Below are 21,676 nucleotides of genomic sequence, written 5' to 3'. Positions count from 1 at the left end.
CTGGAAACAAGGTGACTGCATCCCACCTCTGGTGGTGCCCCGAGCTGCGTTGCTCGCACCCACCTTGGGAGACCAGTCTCAACGGTGGCCATCCTAGGACACCGTGACTGGCAGGGTGAAAGGCACTCCCCCCCGCGGCAGCCTCTGATGTGCGCGGCCTTGTCCCGCACCTGTCCCGACGGGCTGATCATTAACCAGGACTTCCTGCTCTCTGGCGTCAAGGGGCGGGGCCTGAGCAGGCTGCGGCAAAGCAAGGGTTAAGGGGAGGGGGCTGCCCCAAGAGCCCAGCCTAGACCCCCGGTGTCTCTGCGACCCTGAAGTGGAGACTGCGGGAAGGGGGAATGCGGGGCGCCAAGGCCAGCGGATGGACAGAAAGATGGGGGGGGGCGGGGAGATTGTAGTGTGTCCTTTGACCCCACAGCACTGTCCTACAGCCCTGAAACCCCAGGTTGCCCCGGATCTCAGGAACACGGGTGTTCCACCGCCGAAATCTGGAAGACCTTAAAGTCTGGACCCATCTGCTTGGTTATCCACGTGTCCGACGCACACATCTTGCAGAATCACATGGCCCAAATCCCAAACATTAAGGACCCTGGGACTTTGTCCTCCGCATCTGGAGGACGCTCAACTCTTAAACCGCCAGCTCTTGGGCTGAGGGGTCCCCTCCCCTCCCCCAGCCATCAGGTCTCAGGTGTTCTGTCACCCCCGGTACTGCCAGCCTGGGTCCTGGGCAGGGCTGGGAAAACCACCCCTGATTAAATATACAGGCGATAAGCCTGGGGCAAGGGAGACGCTGGATGGGGCTCCAGGCCTGGGCACCCATCCCTGGCAATCTTGTGGCCTCCCCTGCCCCAGCTCTGTAGACCCAAGCACTGGGTAGTTCCCCCTCCCCCATCCCCAGGGCGAGAGGCCTCCAGGTGCCAGGGTCCCCAGTGAGGGCTAAAGAGCTATGGAGGACACCTGGTCCTTTAAGAACAGCTGGTAGGGGGGTGGGCAGGGGAGTCACCCCCAGCCTGGCTGGTGTGTGTATTCTAGATAGAGGTTGAGTTAACCATTAACGGAGCAGACGGCCTGACCTGTGTGGGTGTGGGGGGCTGAATCAGTCCCCCTTCCCCCAGTGCCAGGGTGGGGCCAGAGTGGAGGGATTCTGGATGTATTGGGGGGATCCGTGAGTAGGTGAAGAGACTTCCAGAAAGGAGACACAGACAGACCCAGGGAAAGATGGGAGACAACAGAGGTGGAAAGGTATAGAAAAACCAGCTCACTGGAAGAGGACAGACCCAGAGGGGGACAAGAGAGCTCAAAGACCCTCTTGAGATGGAGGAAACGAGGTAAAAACAGAGGGACAGACAGACGTTCAGAAGAGAGAAATACCCAGATAGGTGCAGAGAGCCTGAGATACACAGATGAGACACCAAGAATAGAGACCTAGAAGGAGGGAGAGAGCATTTGAAAGCAGGAGAAAGGGGAGACTGTGGAATCAAGGAAAGGTTCAGGTTTAAACTAGAGAGTTAAGACATCTTGAAACTCAAGTTCTGTGAAGACAGATCGCTTCTTGGCCTTCTGGCTAAGATCAAGTGAAGTTCTATGAGGCAGAGGGAGAGAACGGAGATCTGTGAAGACGAGCGAGGCTGGGTCTGTCTCGATCAGTTGGTCCCCACGACAAGGCCTGGCTCACTCCTACTCATCCCTCAGGTCTCTGCTCAGCTACCACCTCCTGCAGAAAGCCCTCCTTGGCCCCCAAGCTGTGTCAAGTGCCATTTCTGGGCTCTCACAGACCCTGCATTCCCCTATCCCGGCCCTGCACATTCTGGATCGCCATTGGGAAATCGACTGTCGGCCCCATGAAGACAGGGTTAAAGCCGTCTCAGTCACCACTATGAACCCAGCATTGCCTAGCACAGGGCTAGTTTAAAGGACGGATCGGGAACAGCAGGGAACAGAATGCAGCCCCTACTCTCATGGAGCTGACGTTCATGTAAGAGGTACAGACAGACCCATAAAATGTGACAGCCATGGAGCAGTGAGTCCTAAGAAGAAAAAAGAAACCAGGGGAAGGGGATAGAGAGTGATGGAGGTTGCTGCCATAAAGGAGGAGGTAGAGAAGGGCTCACTGAGGAGATGACACTAAATTGAAGGAAGCAGGGGAGCAAGCCGGGGGAATCTAGGGGGATAGCACATGCAAAGGTCCTGAGGCAGAGTCTGCTTGGTTTGTTCCAGAAGCAGCCAGGTGGCCAGGGCAGCCATGGCAAAGGGGAGAGGTAGAAGAATGAGGTCAGAGTGGGGCGCGTGACTGGCTCAGTCAGTAGAGCATGTGACTCTTGATCTTGGGGTTGTAAGTTCGAGCCCCACGTTGGGCGTAGAGATTACTTAAAAACAAGATCTTAACGGGGTGCCTGGGTGGCTCAGTTGGTTAAGCATCCGGCTGGGGCTCAGGTCATGATCTCGAGGTCTGTGAGTTCGATCCCTGTGTCGGGCTCTGTGCTGACAGCTCAGAGCCTGGAGCCTGTTTCCAATTCTGTGTCTCCATCTTGCTCTGCCCCTCCCCCACTCGTGCTCTGTCTCTCTTGCTCTCAAAAATAAATAAAACATAAAAAAAATTTTAATTAAAAAAATAAGATCTTAACCAAGAAAAAGAAAAAGAATGGGGTCACAGGGGTAGCAGGGAAGCATCGGCCACGGTAAGGACTTTGGGTTATATTTTCATGGGAAGGGAAAGAGCGCTGAGTGAAGAGATAGCAGCCGTGAGACAGTAATTGCAAAGAATCAGCTGGGATGGACGGCATCTCATTTACCTGTGTCTGGGGCTCAACAGAGGGCCTAGTACATGTGCCCAACAACAGCGTGTGCACGAGCGAATACGCCCCAAACCAGCAGAGAAAAAGTCAGAATGACATTAGATGGATGGACAGACTCCCAGGGAGAAGCCAGGTAAGGACCCGGGGGACACCCAGGGACAACAGACACAGACAGACAGCAGCCGGCTGAGAAGTCCCATTCCTTCCCCACCCGGAAAGCTTCCCTGCAGCTGGAAAAGTCCCCAGGCCCCCCTGCCCGCCTCGCCCGTGGTGTGCCCACTCACACCTCAGGCAGAGGAAGCTGGCAGGCCCCACAGGAACCTTTCTGTGCGGGAGGGGGGGGGAGTGGAGGCGGGCGGGTAGCAGGGACGAAGGGAGAGGAGTGGCGGGCGGGCAGGCAGCGGGCAGTGGCTACACAAAGGCCCCAGTGTCTGCCCCTCCTGCCCCCGGGTACAGATATAAATAATATGTACATATACCTTTATATATATACCAGCGGGCTGGGGGCGGGAGGCTGGGGGCCACGCACTTTCCCAAGGGCCCCAGGATGACAGAAGCTGGCTCCTGTGGGGGTTGGGGGCTCAGAGACACACACAGAGAGTGGCCAAGAGCGAGAGACATGGGCTGAGAAGGACACAGTGACAGGAGGAGAGAGAAAAACTTCTCAAGTATGAAAGAGCAACAGAAGGACTGGCAGAGAGAGATACAGAGTCAGCGACCCGAGGGGCAGGGAGAGAAGGCAGACTCCAACGGAGACAGACCAGGAAAAGGGAGAAATCGACCTTCACCGAGAAAGAACAGAGAAAGATGGAGTAGAGGGGACAGTGGCAGAATGAAGACAAAGGTCATTCCAGAGAAAGGCAGAGCCACAGAGAAAGGGACAAGAGAGAGACAGACGGAGAGAGAAGACAGACAGAGAGACAGGGCTGGGCCGAGGCTGGGGGCTTAGGAGGCTGGTGACCGTGGGTGAGGGGTGGGTCAGGGCAAGTCTCCAGTTTGGGGACAGCGCCCGTGGGGCTCTGGCGCAGCCCGGTCCGGGGCAGGCTGAGGGACAGGGAGCAGAGGTGAGGGAGGTGGCCCTTGGGTTCCGGATCTTGGTGTTTACCTGTGGCCGGGCATTGCAAACAGGCACCCAGCCTGGCCCACAGCAGGCGAGGGTGGGATGGGCTGGGCCCCAGCCCTGGCACCAGTGGGCCCGACACGCCCACCTGTGGCCTGGGTGGTGAGTAACGTGGTGACACCTGGGTAGATGGTGACACATAGGGGAACAGACATGGTGACAAACAGGGACAGATATAGGCAGACCCAGAGTGTCGGAGACATAAACAGACCCATAGGACCCAGTCACAGAGGCACACTGTTAACAGACGCAGTGACAGACACACACAGTAATGGACATCGGGATACGAGGAGGGGCAAGCACACTGTTAGGCGCAGAGGGACAATGACAAAACACAAGCAGTGACAGAGACGACACAGTGACAGACAGGCACATACAACACACACTGATACGCTGACCGGAGAGACATGTCATGGGGAACACATAAGCCTGTCACGTAATGACCCTGACATGTTCACACCAAGATAGAGATGGGACACTTTACACACACACACACACACACACACACACACACACACACACACTTGCAATGCACCCCGACTGCTGGCTTCTGGGCATGCTTCCCTCCTCCTGGTGCAGGTTGTGGTAGGGAATGGTGGTGGTGGTGGGACTCTGAGGGACAGGTCGGGACCCCAAGTTCCCCCCCCCACCTTGCTGTCACCCCTCTTGTGCTCTAGGACAGCACAGCGGTGGAGGGCACTGACTCTGGGCCCGACTGCCTGGGTTCAAGGCCTAGCTCCCCCCCTACACTAACCGTGTGACCTTGGGCAGGTGGCTTCACCTCTTCCAGCCGGCCTCTGTTTCCACAAGAATAAAATGGGGGTGGGGTGGTGGGAAGGATGAGGCCAATCCATTCTGTAAGGTGCTCACATAATACCTGACCGGTGATAAGCCCCTAGGAGCCATTGTCAGGATTACTCCCTCCGTCATGGTTATCGCACGCCTCCCGATACAATTGGACCTCTGCCTGCAGCTGGGACCCTGCCCTGGCCCTCTTTTTCCCCAGCCGTGGGCCCCTCCCTTGGACCATGTCACCTCAGGCCTATAGGCTCTGTCCAGTTTCACCTGTCCCAGCCCAGGCTTCTCTGTGTCCCCACGGCTGTCCCTCCATCCCCAATCGCTGGCATCATCATGTCTGTCCATGCGTCCCACGTCTGACCGTGGTACTTTTCCACGCTGGACATCAGCCGGCTGTCCCTGGGGTGGGGGTCACACCTGCCCACGCCAGCCCGAGCTGGTGGCCACCAGACACCCTGACGGATGGCCCCACCCTCCCCCCCAGGACCCTACAACAACACCCGCCCCTCCGGCCACCTGAGGTCCCTACTGGGGCGATCTGAGGCCCAAGCCTGGGGACAGGAAGCCCCAGGCCTGGCCGCCCTGAAAGCCTCTTTCAGCCTGGGCCTCCTCCCGCCACCACCGACTCCTCCTGCGGAATAATATTTGGGCTGTTGGCCGGGGGGCGGGGGCCAGATCCGGAGGCCGCCTGGGAGAAGCCAGAAACCGCAGGGCTTCCTGCCTCGGGCCGGCCGACTCCGGGAGAGACCCCCAGGCCCGAGGGAGGGGGGCAGGCGCCCGGGGAGACTGAGGGCCTTTCTCTCGGCCCCAGTTGTTTTTTCCAGGAACCAGGAGGAATTCCCCGGCCTGCCCAGGACAGCGAGGCCGGTGGGACGGCTGACGCGAGCCAGCACGGCAGGGGGCGGGGGGGGGGGGGGAGGTGACACACAGCCGCGGCGGCAGGGCGGGCACAGCGACAGAAATAGAGGGCCTGGCCTGCGAGGTGGCAGGTAGGGGCAGAAACTCAGGGAGAAGGAGGAGGGAGGCCAGAGATCCAAAGGCGGGAAGGGGAAGGCCGACCCCAGAAAGGAGTCACAGTCCCCAAGAGAAGGAGGGAGAGACCCAGAGCCCAGAGAGAGCAAGGGACAGAGTCAAAGCAATGGAGAGAATGAGAGAGAAAGCACAAGGCAGACCACAGAAGAGGAAGGCATCCCGAGGATGAGTAAAATTTTCAAAACAGCCAAGAGACAAAGTCCAGAGACAGGGCTAGGGACAGGGTGCCACCGAAAGGTGACACTAAGAGACAGAAAGATGGGGGTGCCTGGGTGACTCAGTCAGTTGAGCAGTCCGACTTCGGCCCAGGTCATGATCTCGCAGTTCGTGGGTTCGAGCCCCATGTCGGGCTCTGCGCTGACAGCTCAGAGCCTGGAGCCTGTTTCGGATTCTGGGTCTCCCTCTCTCTCTCTCTGCCCCTCCCCACCGCCTCTCAACAATAAATAAACGTTAAGAAAAAAAATTTTTTTTAAGAGACCGAAAGATGAACACAGAGAAACCGGGGGAGACATCACACAACACGTAAACAGACAGCCTTTGGTCTCTGAACGAATGCTAACGAACAAATGAATGAATGACCGGGCAAGCAAGAACCAAGAAAGGCAAACCCCAAATAAGGAAAGGACAAAAAAAACCCCAAAAAACCGAGAGCAGGCCTGGCCACCTGCTCTAGCCCGGCTGAACGATGTTGGCCCAGGGCCTTTCCTTCTGAACCTCTGCTTCTCCTCCGTGAAATGAGATCCGTGCGCTCGGGACATCTGAGCGACTGACACCAGACCCAGAGCCTAGGGAAGAGACCTGGAGGAACAGAGACACCCAGAGGCCCACAGCTCCCGAAGGCAGACCGAGCTCCTTCCCCCCACAGGCCTGCGGGCAGAAGTGACAGGCACGCTGCGCAAACCCAGGCGGGCGCTTGTCAACACGCAGGCAGACGCCGACTCGCAGAGGTACACGTAAGACACATAGTGACAGGCAGGCCCGCGACACGGAGAGAGCCACGCACAGATTCCTCGGGGCCGCGGGTTTGCACACAAACTGAGACACAGACCCGCACCTGATAGTGTGAGACCCACAAGGCCCCAGGGGTAGGTGTACGAAGAGAACAACACACACAAAACGGTAAGAAATCCCAGGCCAGTGGCGCCTGGGGGTCTCAGTCGGTTTGAGCGCCCCACTCTTGATTTCGGCTCGGGTCATGATCTCACGGTTTGTGGGTTTGAGCCCCGCGTCGAGCTCTGCGCTGACAGTGTGGAGCCTGCTTGGGATTCTCTCTCTCTCTCTCTCTCTCTCTCTCTCTCTCTCTCTGTCTCCATGCCCCTCCCCCCGCCCCCCCTCCTGCTCCCGCCTGCACTCTCTCTCTCAAAATAAATAAATAAACATTAAAAAAATTTTAAAAAACCCCACAAAATCAGGACACCTACAGTTAGCACCCAGGGTAAGAACAGACATGCAAACCCACACAATGGAGGGATATGAACAATAGGTAACAATCAGAGGTAACAACAGGCAGACCACAGAGACCTCAGTGGGCACAGTGATATCCTAGGACCAACAGAGGCCACCCCCCCACACACGGATAAGCCCCACACACCATGTCCTTCAATTAACGCTTTGTTTGTCCCTTCCCTTCCTCCCCAGCTTAACCAAAAATTGAGCAGCCCCCTGGGCTCCTTGGGCCCCAGAGCGAGAGGTGTGTGTCTGGGGAGTGGGGGTGGGGAGATGGCCTTGGTCACTGCCGAGCCACCTCCCCCTTCTGCCCTGGCCCCACTGCTGCGGGGGCTGCTATCTATGAGCAAACTGTCCTTGGGGTCAGGGACAGCAAAGAGCCAAAGGTCAGGTCGATGCCTCCCCCAGCCCCTCCCCCAGAGGCAGCCAGCTCCTGGGGGCCAGGGAAACGACAATTCAGGTGTTCAAGCCCCACAGGGCCCGCCAGCCAAGGAAACGAGACATTCAACGAGAGGCAGAAACAGTGCCTTTAATGGTCAAACACAGCCAGTATCCCGCTTCCCAGGCAAGAACCAGATTTCAGTAGAAGTTTCCCACACCCTAGCCAGTCCTTTCTGGATTCTCCTGGACCAGAGAGGGGGAATAGGCTCCCGAAAAAAACAAGGTATATGCTCACCTCCATTCCTCACTCAACTCGCCCCAAAGAGATAGTGATGACATGGCCAACACAGGGGCTGTGATGGCCGTCATGGTGCACAAGGGTGCACTGGTTATGTCAGCCAACCAAGATAGTGGCCATCATAGCACCCAATGGGCCAAATAAAGATGTTATGCAGGATGTTGGCCAACTTGGCATCTCCTATGCCAAGAAGTTCCCCAAGAAAGAAGGGATCACAGCCCCCAACGGGCCAAAGAAGTTGTAATTGCAATGGTATCACCATCACATGCAAAGGGTCAGTCAAGAGGACGTCCATCACCATGTCCAAAGGGCCAACTAAAATGTCATCCAAGATGGCAGCCATCAGAGCACCCAATGGATCAACTTATAACATCGATCAATACGGCAGTCTTTGTAACACCCAGCGGGCCCACCACCATGTCGATGGCAGTCATCACAGTACCCAAAGGATAGACATGATGCCCACAGAGACAGCAGTCACCACAGTAACAGACCAGCCAAGATGTTAACTGACGGGACAAGCAAAGTGTCACCAGGTGGGTCAGGCCCCAAGGGCCAGATGGTGGGAGCTACAGCCATACCCCACCCACCACGCTCCCACGCCCCTGCTAGGATGCGTTAAGCAGAGAGCGGGAATAGACACCCTGGTAGTACACCCCAGGCTCCCCACCCTCTGCCCCATAGCCCCCAAACCCCACGTCCAGTTTAGGAGGTGCTGGTGTCTGTTCCGACATCAGGTTGTTGATGGAGAAGGGGTGGTTGAAATTGTAGGGTGCATCCAGCTTCAGCTCCCCTGGGAGCTCCAGGCCAGCGAAGTAGGGGGTGGACGAAGGGGGAGAGCCACAGTCCAGAGCCCCCACGTCTTCCCCACCCTGGGCCTCGGGCTCAGGCGGTGGAGGCTGGGGCTGGGGGGGAGAGGTGACCGTGGCAGCAGGCGTGGTGGCCGGGGCAGCAGACCCTGCACTGTTCCTGGAGGTGGACGTCCCCCCAGCCCCCTTCTTCACCTTCTCCTCCAGCTTGAAGCGCTTCTGGCGGCGCAGGTAGCAGCCATTCTCAAACATGTTACCTGAGCTGGGGTGCAGGGCCCAGTAGGAGCCCTTGCCTGGCTTGTCTGGGGAGCGCGCCACCTTGACAAAGCAGTCGTTGAAAGACAGAGAGTGGCGGATGGAGTTCTGCCAGCGCTGCTGGTTCTCCCGGTAGTAAGGGAAGAGGTCCATGATCCACTGGTAGATCTCACTCAGGGTCAGCATTTTGCCCGGCGCCTGCTGGATGGCCATGGTGATGAGCGAGATGTAGGAATATGGCGGCTTGGCATGGGCCAGCGGCCTCCGGTAGCCTTTTGGCATCTCCTTCCCGTGCACCAGCCCCGGGCCCGGGCCCCCATACCCTGAGCTGCTGCCTCCACCAGTGCTGGCACCCAGGCCCGGGAAGGTGGGCCCCAGGGGTGCCGCGGGGGCTGGGGGCGCCAGGGGTCCTGAGGGCAGCGGAGAGGCAGGGAGCCCCCCGGGGGGGTAGGGAGAGCTCAGAGGGTTCAGGGTCATGTAGGAGTTGAGGGGGGCCATGGTGGGCACTGGGGTCACCGGTGAGTAGACCTGCAAGGAAAGAAGGACACAAGGGGAGAGGTCCGTGAGTTTCTACTCTGCTGGTCAGCAAAGGATCACTGGCCCCCTCTGTGCATCTATCCGTCTGTCTGCCTTGCCTTTCCTACAAAGTCCCTCCCATCCTTACCGCTCTCTGTGGATGGCTGTCTCTTGAAGTCTCTCTCTTCTCCGTCCTCATGCACCCCACCCCTGACCTCATCCTCCACCCACCCCCAGGCCCCCCCGTGTACTGAAGCTCACCCTTTAAGTGGTTCTCAAAGCGTGGCCCAGGACACCCTGGAGAGTCTCCAAGACCCTTTTAGGGTGTCCATGAGGTCAAAACTATTTGCGTATAATGCTAAGATATTACTAGCCCTTTTCACTTTCTCTCATGAGTATGCAGTGGAGATTTCCAGAGGCCACGGGGCAGGGGATATCGCAACAGACCAAATGTAGGAGAAGCCACAAGAATCCAGCTGTCTCCTATTGAACCAGACACTGAAGAGATTTGCCAAAAATATAACGGTGCCACTCCTCTCACTAAATGTTTTGAAATATAGTTACTTTATTTTATCCTCTCCTCTCCTCTCCTGTCCTATCCTCTCCTATCCTATTTTGTTCTATTATTTTTTTTTACCCTCTCCTCTCCTCTCCTCTCCTCTCCTGTTCTATTCTATTTTGTTCTATTATTTTTTTATCGTCTCCTCTCCTCTCCTGTTCTATTCTATTTTGTTCTATTATTTTTTTAAGTAGGCTCCATGCCCAATGTGGGGCTTGAACTGACAATCCTAAGACTGGCCAACTGAGCCAGCCGGGTAGCCCGAAATATAGTCATTCATTCATTTGTTTTGAGAGAGAGAGAGAGGCAAAGTGAAAGAGAGAGAGAATCTTAAGCAGGTTCCGCAATGAGCGTGGAGCCCAACTCGGGGCTTGATCCCATGATCCTGGGGTCAGGACCTGCGCCAACATCAACAGTCAGAAGCTTGACCGACCAAACCACCCAGGCACCCCCAAAGTATAGTTATTTTAACAAAAAACACAGTATGTATACTAAAAAATTATTTTATTTTTTTATTAAAAATATTTGTAATGTTTATTTTTGAAACGGAGACAGAGCGCAAGCGGGGGAGGGGCAGAAAGAGAGAGGGAGACACAGAATCCGAAGCAGGCTGCAGGCTCTGAGCTGTCAGCACAGAGCCCGACATGGGGCTCGAACCCACGAACCGCGAGATCACGACCTGAGCTGAAGCAGACGCTTCACTGACTGAGCCACCCAGGTCCCTCTAAACAATTATTATTTTTAAACTAATTAATCCATATCTTAAAATTTTTTTCAGTTGTAATCTCAAATGCAGTAAATTTTTTTTTAGTGCAGTAACTCCTGATAGGCATAATCCACATGAATGAAAACTGTTTGGGGTCCTCAATAACTTTTTAAGTGTGTAAAGAGGTCTTGAAACTGAAAAAATTGGAAACTGCTGATCTCTCCAACCATCTCACCTACATGGGTACTCTCTATCAATCTTTTAGGTTATAGAATTACAGTGGTTATAGGTCAAAAATGTTTCAGTATCCAAAATGATAGATTTCAATCTAATGTGTGTGTGTGTGTGTGTGTGTGTGTGTGTGTGTGTGTGTGTGTGTAAAATTTGTATCTATTTTGAGAGAGATAGAGCACCAGCAGGGATGGGGCAGAGAAAGAGGGAGAGAGGGAGAATCCCAAGCAGGCTCACTGCTGTCAGTGCAGAGCCCAACTTGGGGCTTGAACTCACAAACCGTGAGATCATGACCTGAGCCAAAATCAAGAACTGAATGCTCAACCAACTGAGCCACCCAGGCGCCCCCCCCCCCCCACCTAATATATATTATGTAGTTACAATATATTGTCAAATCTAAGACATCGTCATTGGTAAGATGCAGCGTTGTTTCAAGTAGCAATAAAAATGGGGGAAGAAAACACGGTCAATCCCTCGACGCTACCGACTAGAAGACCCATTCCAGACCGTAAAACATTTCAGAAACGTTCAAATGGGGAAAAACACGCATCTGCACTCAATGGAATACGGCAGACGTTGCTATGTCTCTCTAAATAACCCTCTATTCTTTCATCCATTGAACAAATATCTATTGGCCACCTACTTTGTGCCGGGCACAGCTCCAAACACTTCACGGGGAAAGGTCTCCTTTTCAACCTTTACAAAGGTACTATGGGGGAGGTGCTATCATGACACCCATCGCATAGCTGGGCAAGCTGAGGCCCAGAGAGGCAGTCCAGGGTCACACAGTAAGAAGGGGGCAGAACTGGGATTCTGAATTTAGGCAGTCTGGCTCCAGACCACCACTCAGGATCGTGCTATAGGAGCAGTGACCAAGACAGATGGAAGTGCCTCCCTTCGCAGACCTGACAGTCTAGCAGGAAGTGAACAAGATAAACAAGGAAAATGTAAAGCGGAGATTTCTCCCTTCTGGTGTGCATGTACCCTCCCATCCACCGTCTACCGTCCTCTCTCCCTCACAGCCCCGTCTGCCCTGCTCCCTCCCCACGCTGGGGTCTCCTGCGGCTCTATTTGGCTCTATTTCCTATTTCCGGGAGGAGCCACCTTTGCGGTGAGTCAGTAGGTCCTGTCTTAGACCCTGTCACTGCAAGGGTCTGCAGGTCCCAAAGTCCTGAGAGAAAAGGAAATTGCCAGGGTCACTCAGAGAGTCAGAGACAGGTGGGAACCAACCCTAGTCTGAGGGCAGGTAGAGAATCTCTCTCTCTCTCTCTCTCTCTCTCTCTCTCTCTCTCTCTCTCTCATGAACTTTCAGGTAGCTCTTTTGTCCCCTGTCTCTGAATCTCCCAGCTGGCTCCATATGTATCTGTCCATCTCTTTCCCTGTCTCAGAACCTCTGTGCTCCTCCCCTCTCTCACTCCGCCTCTCCCTCCGTCTCGTCTCTACTCCCCGATCTCTTGTAGCCCTGTCCCTCCCCATCTCTTTCTCGCCCCTCTCTTTTCACCTCCTTCTCCAGTCTCTCCCTCTCGCTCATCTCTCCCCAACCCCCCTGCCTTTCCCTCCTCCTAACTCTTTCCAACCCCATCTCTCTCTCCCCCACCCTCTCTCTCCCTGTCTCTCTCTATCCCATTCCCCTGCCAGGTCTCTTGCCCTCCAGCACATCTTTGTATCTCTGTTCTCTCCATTCAGCATCGCCGTCTCCCCAGAAGCCTCACAATGAAACTGGGAGTCACAGCTACCCCTCTTCCCTGCACCGGTCTCCCCACCACCACCTTGGCTGCGTCTGCCTTCTCCCCAGAATGAGGGAAGCGGGTCCTTCGGAGCTGAAGGGAGGCAGTGGACTCAGGGGCATCCACAGAGAGTTGGTAAATCCCTCTGCAACCTCCACTCCAATTCTCCAACTCCATCGGACTCCTTTGTATCACAGAGGAAGACTGACCAGGACCCCAGGGCCCTCCTTTTCTGGTCCCCACCCACCCGGAAGTCCTCCTTCGCATCTGACCTCAAGCTCTCCTGCTGCCCTAATCCACCCTGGGCTTTCCCACGCCCTAGGGCTGGGATGAACCCCCAGTGTCCGGGTGTGAGCCTGTGAACCGGATCTCCCCAGCCAGGGCGGGGCTGAGACTGGGGGGAAGCCTTCAGGGGACCTGCACCCCTATCCCAGGAGGCTGGAATTTCTCTCCTTTCATTTCCTTATTGTCTCTGAGGAAGGGTGTGACAGTGGGCAGAAGAAGGCGGTGTGAAACCAGAAGCCTAGTTTTTGGTCCCAGCCCCAGTCCAGATCCTCAAGCAGCCCCCGGACACTCGGAGAGGCTTCAGAGTTCCCATCTCTAACAGGGGGGAGCACTCGGACCAGCTGATCTGTAGAACTGGAGTCCAGGGGGGACACCCCAGGGTGCTAACTTTCCAATTTCCTTCCAGATGGGGAGCCTGATCCGGGGTGTCAATCACCCCAGCAGGAGGGTGCTGTGCGCAGGAAGCAGTTTGGGGACCCTCTTAGTTCTTAGACGCTGAGTGAGTGCAGATGTTTCTCTATTGTTCAGACCCAAGGGGGAGGAGGTGGCTTTGCTGGTGGCTGATCCAAAGGCTGGGGATACCATCAGATCGTATTTCCATTTCCAGCCCCCAACATGCTAACTCTTCCAAAATATGCCCCCCAATGCTAATCCTCTCTAGACTCTCCAGACTGTCCTTGGATATCTGACAGATTCCATACAAATTCTTAAACTTCAGACTGTGCCCCAAATGACAACTCCTCCGTCCTTAGACCCCGCAGGGCTTACTTCTTCAAGATGTGCCCCCCCACCCCACCAACACAGATCGGCAGTTGGTTCTCTTAAATCATGTCCCCAGGCTGAACTCTCTAGGGGTTCAGCTGGGATCCCTCACTCCCTGGGAGCCTCCACGTCGGACCTGGTCTGTGCCTTCCCCACTGCACAACTGATATCTCCAGTAGGTCCCAGCTCCGTCTCTCAGCACCCCCAATCCCTTCCCTGGTCGGCCCGCCCCACCCCACGTGCACCTCACACCTCCACAGCCCCAGGACTGGCCCCTCCCGGGCACCCTGCCAAGCCCCGCAGGCCTGGGGAACCAGGAGTCCCACCCTAAGCTTCAAACCCCAGACCCAGAACTCAGGCACGGTGGGGCCCCTGGAACCTCCAGATCTCAGAATCTTTGGAGCTCTCAGCCATTCCAGCCCCACTCCGACCTGAAGCCTAAAGCCTCCTTCCAGGCTAGGAACCCAAGTGTCTGGACCCCCATAACCCTCCTACCAGGACCCCTCCCCCGTCACTTCACAATCTTGACTCTCTAGAAAGAATGAGCTAAGGGGGAGCCCTTGCAGCAACTGGAATGGGAGTTAGACTCGGGTAAGGACTTTCGGTCAGCTGAGGTGCGGGCATTAAGATACACCCCGCCCCCTACTCCAAGGGCGGCCTTGTCGAAGGTGGGACAGTAAGGACGTTGGCAATTACTGGAGATAACTGGAAGGGGGGTGGTGGTGTGAAATCTGAAACCCTCCAGCCTCCAATTAGGAGTATCCCTGCTGAGGGTCTCTGAAAACAATTAAACCACTGAAGTTCAGTCGGGAGGCGTAAAGATCAGGAATAGGGTTGGAGGGTGGAGACTGACCCCTCTCCAGCCAATGCCGTGGCTCACATCTGCTCTCAGGCTCCCAACTCTGACCCCATCTGGGCCCCCATCTATCTGAGCCCCAACTCTCACCCACCTGTTATTACAGACTCCCCCAAACCATGTCTCGCCTCTTTGAGCACCAATCCCTATTTTCTGATTCTTAGACCGCCACCCCGGTGTTTATCTCCCAGCCCCCAATTCTGATTTCTACCCCAGAACCCCCATCTTTAACTATATTCTAACCTTGAGTTCCCGCCTCAGGCTTTCCTTCATGGTGACCCCTTTCTCTCATCTCTTCGTTCCGGTCTTCCTCCCCCCACCCCCCATTTTGAACCCCATTTCTCAATCCCCCAGCTGGGTCCCCTATCCTGGACCTCGGATTCCCATCTTTGGTTTTTAAAATTTCAGTCCCTTGGATTTGGGGGTCCCCGAGCCCCAGTCTTCACGCGTAAACTATGACCTGACCCTTGCCTAAATTTTTCTGACTCCCATTAAAGCCCTGGCTCCGGTCGGCCTAAACCGCACTCCCGTGCTTCCCCCCCCTCCCCCCCCCATCCCTGACTCTTACACCTGGTCTCGGTGTCTCCAGTTCCTCCGCCCCTCAACCGTGGTTGGGGCCCCCATTTAATCCCCATCCTTGTCCTCGATTACACCCGCACCCTGATTCCTGCCCCCCGCTTCCCGCTCCGCCATCCCCGAGGACACACCTCGCCCGCCTCCGGGTAGTAGCTCCACTCGGCCAGGTCATGGGCCTCCATCTTCACAGAGCCCAGCATCCCCCGGGCCCGCGCCCCCTCCCGCCCCCGCTCCGGCCCGGGGTGGGGGGGGAAACCGAGCGCTTCAGATCTCTCAGCCGGCACGGCCCGAGTTCCGACCGGTGCCCGCCCGTCCGACCGCCCAGGGTCCCAGCCGTCCTGGGCGCCGCGGGAGGCGGCCACGCTTTATAGCTGGGACACCCCCCCCCCCCCCCCCCCCGCTCTCGCCCGCCCCGGGCTCCCCTCCCGCCTCCCCGAGGGCCGGCGCGCTCGGGCTGGGGCGCCCCCTGCGGGATTGCCAGGAGATAGACCTCAGGCGCCGGGAGCCGCAGCCCGTGGCCGCGAAAGCAGGAGGTGGCGGAAGAGGGACGGAGCTGCAGGTGGGAGACGCTGCGGATGCTAAAGCCAAGGGCAGAACTCTGGGGCTTTTCTACTCCAGTGGGTTTCGTCATCTCGACAGGAGAGGGCGAATAGCCAGAGCCCAGTATGACGGCGGCGGAGGGAAGGGGGCTCAGAGCGCAAAGGATTGCAGAGGTCCTTATGCTACGCTAAGGACCGTAAGAGGCCCTCGAACCCACATTCCCACTGGACAGACTGGATGATTGAAGCTTCCGACAGCTGGAAGTGCTCCAGCCTGTGTAAATGGTCAGGACCAACGGTGGAGGGGATCGGAGCCTCTGCTTGGGTTCCACCGGGGCGACAGGCCATCTCCAGGACCTAAGAGCTTCGTCGCCCGGACTGTCCGCTCGCTCTAACGCCGGCCGTCCAGGGACTCAGAACCACCGAGAACTCCATTTCCCAAAAGCCTCTACCTTCCTTTCCGGCCAGTGCCTCTGCGAAGGGACTACATTTCCCTTAAGGCACGGCGCTCAAAGGCCGGAAACGAAGGGCGCCCCAGCGTGGTCTGGCTGAGGGCGGAAGGCCGCTCGCGCAGCCGGAGGTAGGGCCGGGTTCGGGCCGCACCGTGGACTCCATTTCCCGGCGGCCCCGCGCGCGCGGCGCGTGCGCAGTGTCCCGGCGGCGAACGGAAGATGGCGACGGCGGCGTCTGCGAAGAGGCGCTGCTGAGGGGGCGCGAGGGGGACGGAGGCCGGCGCCGCGGTGAGCGGGGGGCGGCGTGGGGGCCCGGGAACGAAGGGAGGAGGGACCCCCAAGCGGCAGGGGCGCTGGCCGGGGGGTTGGGGCGCTGCGAGGAAAGGGGAGCAGTGACGTTCGGGACCCCAGTTGCTTCTCCTGCTCAGGACCCTCCCGTGGCTCCCCAGTGCCCTCAGGGCAAAGTTCCAACGTGGCCCCCAAGGCGCGTCGGCCCCGCCGGCCTCGGCTCGGCCTCTCTGCCCGCTCCTCACTTCGCACAGCTGCCCCGGCCTTCCGGTTCCTCAAACTCGCCGTGGGCCTAACCGCCTCAGGCTTTTTGCACATGCTGTCCCCCCTCTGCCCGCAACATCCTTTTACCCATTCTGCCTGGCTAACTCCCATTCATCTTTCGGGTCTCGGCACCAACGTCACTTCCTATGCGAAGCCCTCCTTTCCCGCCCTCCGTCCCGAAATCCGCCTGTTAAACGCTCTCATAGGTCCCTCTTCCTTTCCTTCATGTCACACGTGGTCTGATTTACCATTGGACCTTTATTTGTGAGGCTTTTTGATTAGGTCCTTGACCGTGAGCTCCACGGGGACAGGGAGGGACTGAGTATGTGTTGGTCATCGCCGAATTCCCAGCACGGCGCTGGTCGCACTGAAGACACCCGGGTACTGTTCGTTGAATGAATGAATGAATGAATGAATGAATGAATGAATGAATGAAAGAAAGAAAGGTAGTCCTGGGGTTACTGCGTAAATGAGGGGAGTCGTCGTACTCCCGAGTGGGAGTATACCGGGAGGGAAAGGGGAACAATGAGCGTTGGCAATAGCCAAAAGACTGCAAACACCCCCAGATGTTCTTTACTAGGCAGAAAGGGCTGGCAGAAAAAAAAGCTGGTTAACATCCACGTAATAAAAACCTATGCAACCGTAAAAAGGAATGAGGGGCTGGGGGGGAAGGGAAGGAAGAAAATACCTGTACACGGATACAGAGAGTGGGCTCCAGAATATCTTAAGTGAAAACGAGTGAAATGGAAGGCAGGGCTTATTATATGCGTTGCCCCCGCCCCCTTTTTTTTTTTTTTTTTTAACAAAAGAAAGGGAAATGTGTTTATGCCCCACGACAGCAAAGGATAAACCAAAAAGTAGAAGAGGAAGAAGGCAGGGCAAATAAGAAAAAAAAATAATAATAATAATTAAAAAAATAAAATAAAATGGGAGATGTCAACGCATTATTATCGTGGACGGAGTGGAAAGGTTCATCATGAAAAAGGTGTATTGTGATCTGGTAAGAGACAGCAGTCTGCTGGCTGTCAGGTGACCATGCCCCTCGTGTTGGATGAACAGACCTGGACGGGAGCAGGTGTTCCATTCAGAGAGGCAGCCCCGCGTGGTGGGGAGGAGGACAGACCCTGCGGTCCTGGTGCTGGGTCTGCGTTTTAGAAGCTGTGAGCCTTTGGTCAAGTGACTTTCCCTCCCTTGCCTTCCAATTTCCTCATCTGTGAAATGGAGATTAAAAGTAATACCTGCCTCAGGGCACCTGGCTGACACTGTCAGTGGAGCATGCACTTCTTGATCTCAGGGTGGTGAGTTCAAATCCCGCGTTGGGTGTGAAACCTGCTTTAAAAAATAAAAACAAAAATAGTACCTGCCTCAAAGAGTTGGTGCCGTGAGGTTTAAATAAGTGAATATATGTATTAGAATCGTGCTTGGCACGTGTTATTCAACGTTAGCTATTATTTTTCAGACATTCTAGAACCAAAGGGCATGGATACTAAGTCCAGTGGTTGCTGAAGCCCTTTGGCATTCCCGCAGATATTTACCGAGCACTTAACAGGTGCCGAGCGCTGTTCCGTGCTGAAGATCTAGAAAGTGAACACACACACACACACACACACACATACCCCAGCTTTCATGGAGCTTATGAATATATAGTATGTTGGTGGTAATAAATGCTGTGTAGAAAAAGAGTAACACAGTTGGAGAAGGAGACGGAATTGACGTGTAAAATAGGGAAGACCTGGGGCACGGAGACTAGAGGAAAGCGAGGACAGAGGTGGAAGCAGCCACTCATAGGAGGTCTTGTAGTGAGGATGATGGCTTTGACTCTAAGCAAGATGTGGGTGTGACAGATGGCAGGGAGACAGGAAGGAGGTCTTTGGATACTCATTCATTCAGCAGACGTCTGGTGAATTACACTCCTTTTAGAAAGTGCATCTTTTTTTTGCCTTCAAAGGATCATTAACAGTCTGTGCAACATCCTCCAGGTCTTTTCAGGTGTACATAAAAATAGTAGCTATACTTATCACATGTGTTATGTTTCCTAAGTTATCTAGTCCTCAGAATGGTCGTGGGAGGGTAAACATTGTTACCACCCCTGTTCTATAGAAAAGGAAACAGACCTGGTTCATTCTGTGTGTCCACACACAAACTTGACAAAAAGGAATTGCTCTATTCTGTGGTCTGTGGGCTGATGCAGGCATGTCGTTTTTTGATAATACGTTGAGATCCACCAGATTTATTTTACTGTTTTCTCCCACTTCCGCTTTTTGGTTCATCTTTTCAGTCTTTTTAAAGTATGTATGCGTACGTATGTATTTCCCTTTTGTAAAAAGGGAGCAGGGGCACCTGGGTGGCTCGGCCGGTCAGACGTCCGACTTCAGCTCAGGTCATGATCTCACAGTTCACGGGTTCGAGCCCCGCGTGGGGCTCTGTGCTGACAGCTCAGAGCCTGGAGCCTGCTTCGGATTCTGTGTCTCCCTCTCTCTTTGCCCCTCCCCCACTCATGCTCTGTCTCTCTCAAAAATAAATATTAAAAAAAGGGCGGGGAGAGCATACAGTAAACATTTGCTTCCACTTTGCTTGTTTTCACTTAACATACCCTGGAATCCACTGTTTATCAATGCAGAGAGATTTTCCTCACTTCCTTATACAGTTTCCTCCTTTCTTTATACAGTTGCCTAGGATTTTATTATGTGAACTTATCATGGCTTTTCAGCCACTCTCCCTGTTGGAGAATCCTTGGGATGCTAACAGTCTTTTGCTGTTGGGAATAATGCTGTAATTGATCCTTATTTCATAGTTTTGCCAAGTGTGACTTTGGGACAGATGCCAAGTCTCGCCTCCCCGCCCCCGCCTTTTTAAATATAAAATGTTCATTTTGAGGAGAGGGAAAGAGCGTGAACAGGGGAGAGGCGGGCGGGGGGACAGCAGATCCAGAACCAGCTCTGTGCTGGCAGCAGAGAGCTGGACATGGGGTTCAAACTCAGGACCATGGTGAGATCATGACCTGAGCTGAAGTCAGATGCTTAACTGACTGAGCCACCCAGGCACCCCTTCTCCTCCCCTTTAAACAAACAAACAGACAAACAAACACCCTCCAGAGTATTCCAGAAAATGGTTGAAACATTTCTTTAGGCCTTTTCTGATGTGAATACTTAGCATGTAGGACTCTGTGACTGGTGCTCCTCAGAGCTATGTTTTAGAAGACTTGCTCTCACTTCTAGTCCAGAGTACAGCCCAGATGGCAAGACGGGGCACGGAAACCAGCGAGGTGGCTGCTGTGTGTCCATTTGTTCAGTCATTCAGCAGACGTTTGTGGTCAGCCTGCTATGTGTAAAGTGCTGGAGGTGAGGCTTGGTACTCCACGAGGTACTGCCTCTGACCTGGGAGGCATCAGTTTCTCCCAGATTATAACCCCCAAGTCTGAGACAGACCCTGGATCGGGGAGGGACTTCAGAAGACCCAACAGGGACGAGGCAGAATGGAAAGGAGGGTTGAGCCCCTTGTGGAGTGGGGGTGAAGGTCCAGCCCATCCGCAGGGCCCTGGAGCTTGATCTCTCCTCTCCTTTTCCAGGAGATACGGGACAGCAGGCATGGCAGGCAGCAGCGGAGATAGTATCACTCGCCGGAGTGTGGCATCCCAGTTTTTCACGCAAGAGGAGGGGCCGGGCATCGATGGCATGACCACCTCAGAGAGAGTGAGCACGGAGAGAAGGGCTTGGAATGGGGAGCCACAGCCCCTGTCTTGGGGCAGTCCACCCCCAGGTGACGGGGCCCAGGGGGTGCCAACGGGGCTGGGCTGGCCAGGCTGGCACCATCACCTGCCTCTCCCCTCTGTCCAGGTGGTGGATCTCCTGAACCAGGCGGCACTGATCACCAATGACTCGAAGATCACAGTACTCAAACAGGTGAGGGGGTAGGGGGATGCTGGACGGAGCAGCGCGAGGGTAGGGGGTGGTGGGAACATGCGCAAAACAAGATGCTGGCATAACACCGGCGTCCACGTTTAAGCATTTAGAATGTGCTTGCTGTGGTGCTCAGTGCCATACAGGCATGTTCTCACTTAATTCTCACAAAAGCTGAGAGGCAGGGTACTCTGGTCCCCAGTTTCTACAGAAGGCAGCAGAGTCTCAGGACTTAAAAAAAAATGAGCCTCGGGTCAGTCTGCTGGAGCTGGCTGAACCAGGACTTGAATGCTGGGCTCCACCTCCAAATCCGCTGCTCTTCATGCCTGTATTTCCTCACTGCCGGGTTTCTGTCCAGTGGGGAAGACGTGCAGGTCACCAGACAGTGGGAGCAGAGTGGGCAGGGCTGGGATGGAGGAGCCCAGCCTGCTGACCTGGCCTAGGGGTGGGGAGTCAGGGAGGGCTTTCTGGAAGAGGGGACATCAGAGCTGAGACCTGGAGGACAAGGAGAGAAGCAGGCTAAGTGAGAGAGGGAGAGTGTCTCCAGCAGAGGGCACCATCGGTTATGCAGAGGCAAAAGAAGGCGTGAAGAATTAGATGGGAGTGGGGGCTGGATGTGGTTCAGACCGGGAGGCAGGTGAAGTTCGGGAGCCAGGGGTTTGGGTTGGCCGAATGAGAACCCTCGTTCTGCTACTTGCTCGGCGTGTGGCCTTGAGTAGCTGACTCCTCAGCAGTGGAAGCCAGGCCTGTGCTGGCCCTGGGCCTAGATGAGACTGTCTGTGGGCAGGGCTAATTCCAAAGAGCCTGGCAAGTCCAAGAGCATCAGGAGACGGGTTCTCACTGTCATAACTGGCAGTGTGAATGGGGAATAGAAACACGCAGAGTGGAGAGAATTGACGGATGGGCCTCAAGAAGGAATTCGGGCAGCACTTTCCTCTTTTTGTTAGCCCCCTTGTATATCATGTGCTCGCTACCCACCAGGACCCTGTGCCCTGTATGATCTTCTTACTTTAAAAAAAAAAAAAAGTTTTTTTAACGTTTACTTATTATTGAGAGACAGAGAGAGACAGACCGTGAGC

At 55.3% G+C, this 21,676-nt stretch overlaps 2 protein-coding genes across 5 annotated transcripts in view; one reads left to right on the top strand and one right to left on the bottom strand.

Annotated features, from left to right (window-relative positions):
• Window positions 1–8,076: 8,076 nt before the first annotated feature.
• Window positions 8,077–15,514, bottom strand: FOXA3 (forkhead box A3). The gene is made up of 2 exons (XM_027037847.2): window positions 15,287–15,514; window positions 8,077–9,465 (listed from the first exon to the last, which is right to left on the bottom strand). Exons 1-2 carry the CDS (start codon window positions 15,353–15,355, stop codon window positions 8,482–8,484), a joined length of 1,053 nt encoding a protein of 350 aa, XP_026893648.1. The 5' UTR covers window positions 15,356–15,514; the 3' UTR covers window positions 8,077–8,481.
• A 760-nt stretch (window positions 15,515–16,274) lies between these two features.
• Window positions 16,275–21,676, top strand: part of SYMPK (symplekin scaffold protein) — a 34,168-nt gene continuing 28,766 nt past the window's right edge. Inside the window, exons 1-4 of one of the 4 annotated variants that reach the window (XM_027037840.2) lie at window positions 16,277–16,434; window positions 19,917–20,039; window positions 20,267–20,390; window positions 20,535–20,600. In XM_027037840.2, the coding sequence (XP_026893641.1) occupies window positions 20,286–20,390; window positions 20,535–20,600 (171 nt within the window). In that variant the 5' untranslated portion in view covers window positions 16,277–16,434; window positions 19,917–20,039; window positions 20,267–20,285. Of the gene's footprint in view, window positions 16,435–16,521; window positions 17,080–19,916; window positions 20,040–20,266; window positions 20,391–20,534; window positions 20,601–21,676 lie in introns of those variants that run through there. The other 3 variants (XM_027037842.2, XM_027037843.2, XM_053211397.1) reach the window with 3 other exon arrangements.

Source organism: Acinonyx jubatus, chromosome E2, assembly GCF_027475565.1.
Source record: "Acinonyx jubatus isolate Ajub_Pintada_27869175 chromosome E2, VMU_Ajub_asm_v1.0, whole genome shotgun sequence".
Lineage (NCBI taxonomy): Eukaryota > Metazoa > Chordata > Mammalia > Carnivora > Felidae > Acinonyx > Acinonyx jubatus.
Note: the sequence above shows the minus strand (reverse complement) of the source record. Positions and strands in the feature narration are given on the sequence as shown.

Coding starts and splice junctions, on each gene's coding strand:
- FOXA3 (XM_027037847.2), bottom strand. CDS start 15,355: ATGCTGGGCTCTGTGAAGATGGAGGCCCATGACCTGGCCGAGTGGAGC. Junction 9,466..15,286: donor ACTACCCGGAGGCGGGCGAG/GTGTGTCCTCGG, acceptor CTTTCCTTGCAG/GTCTACTCACCGGTGACCCC.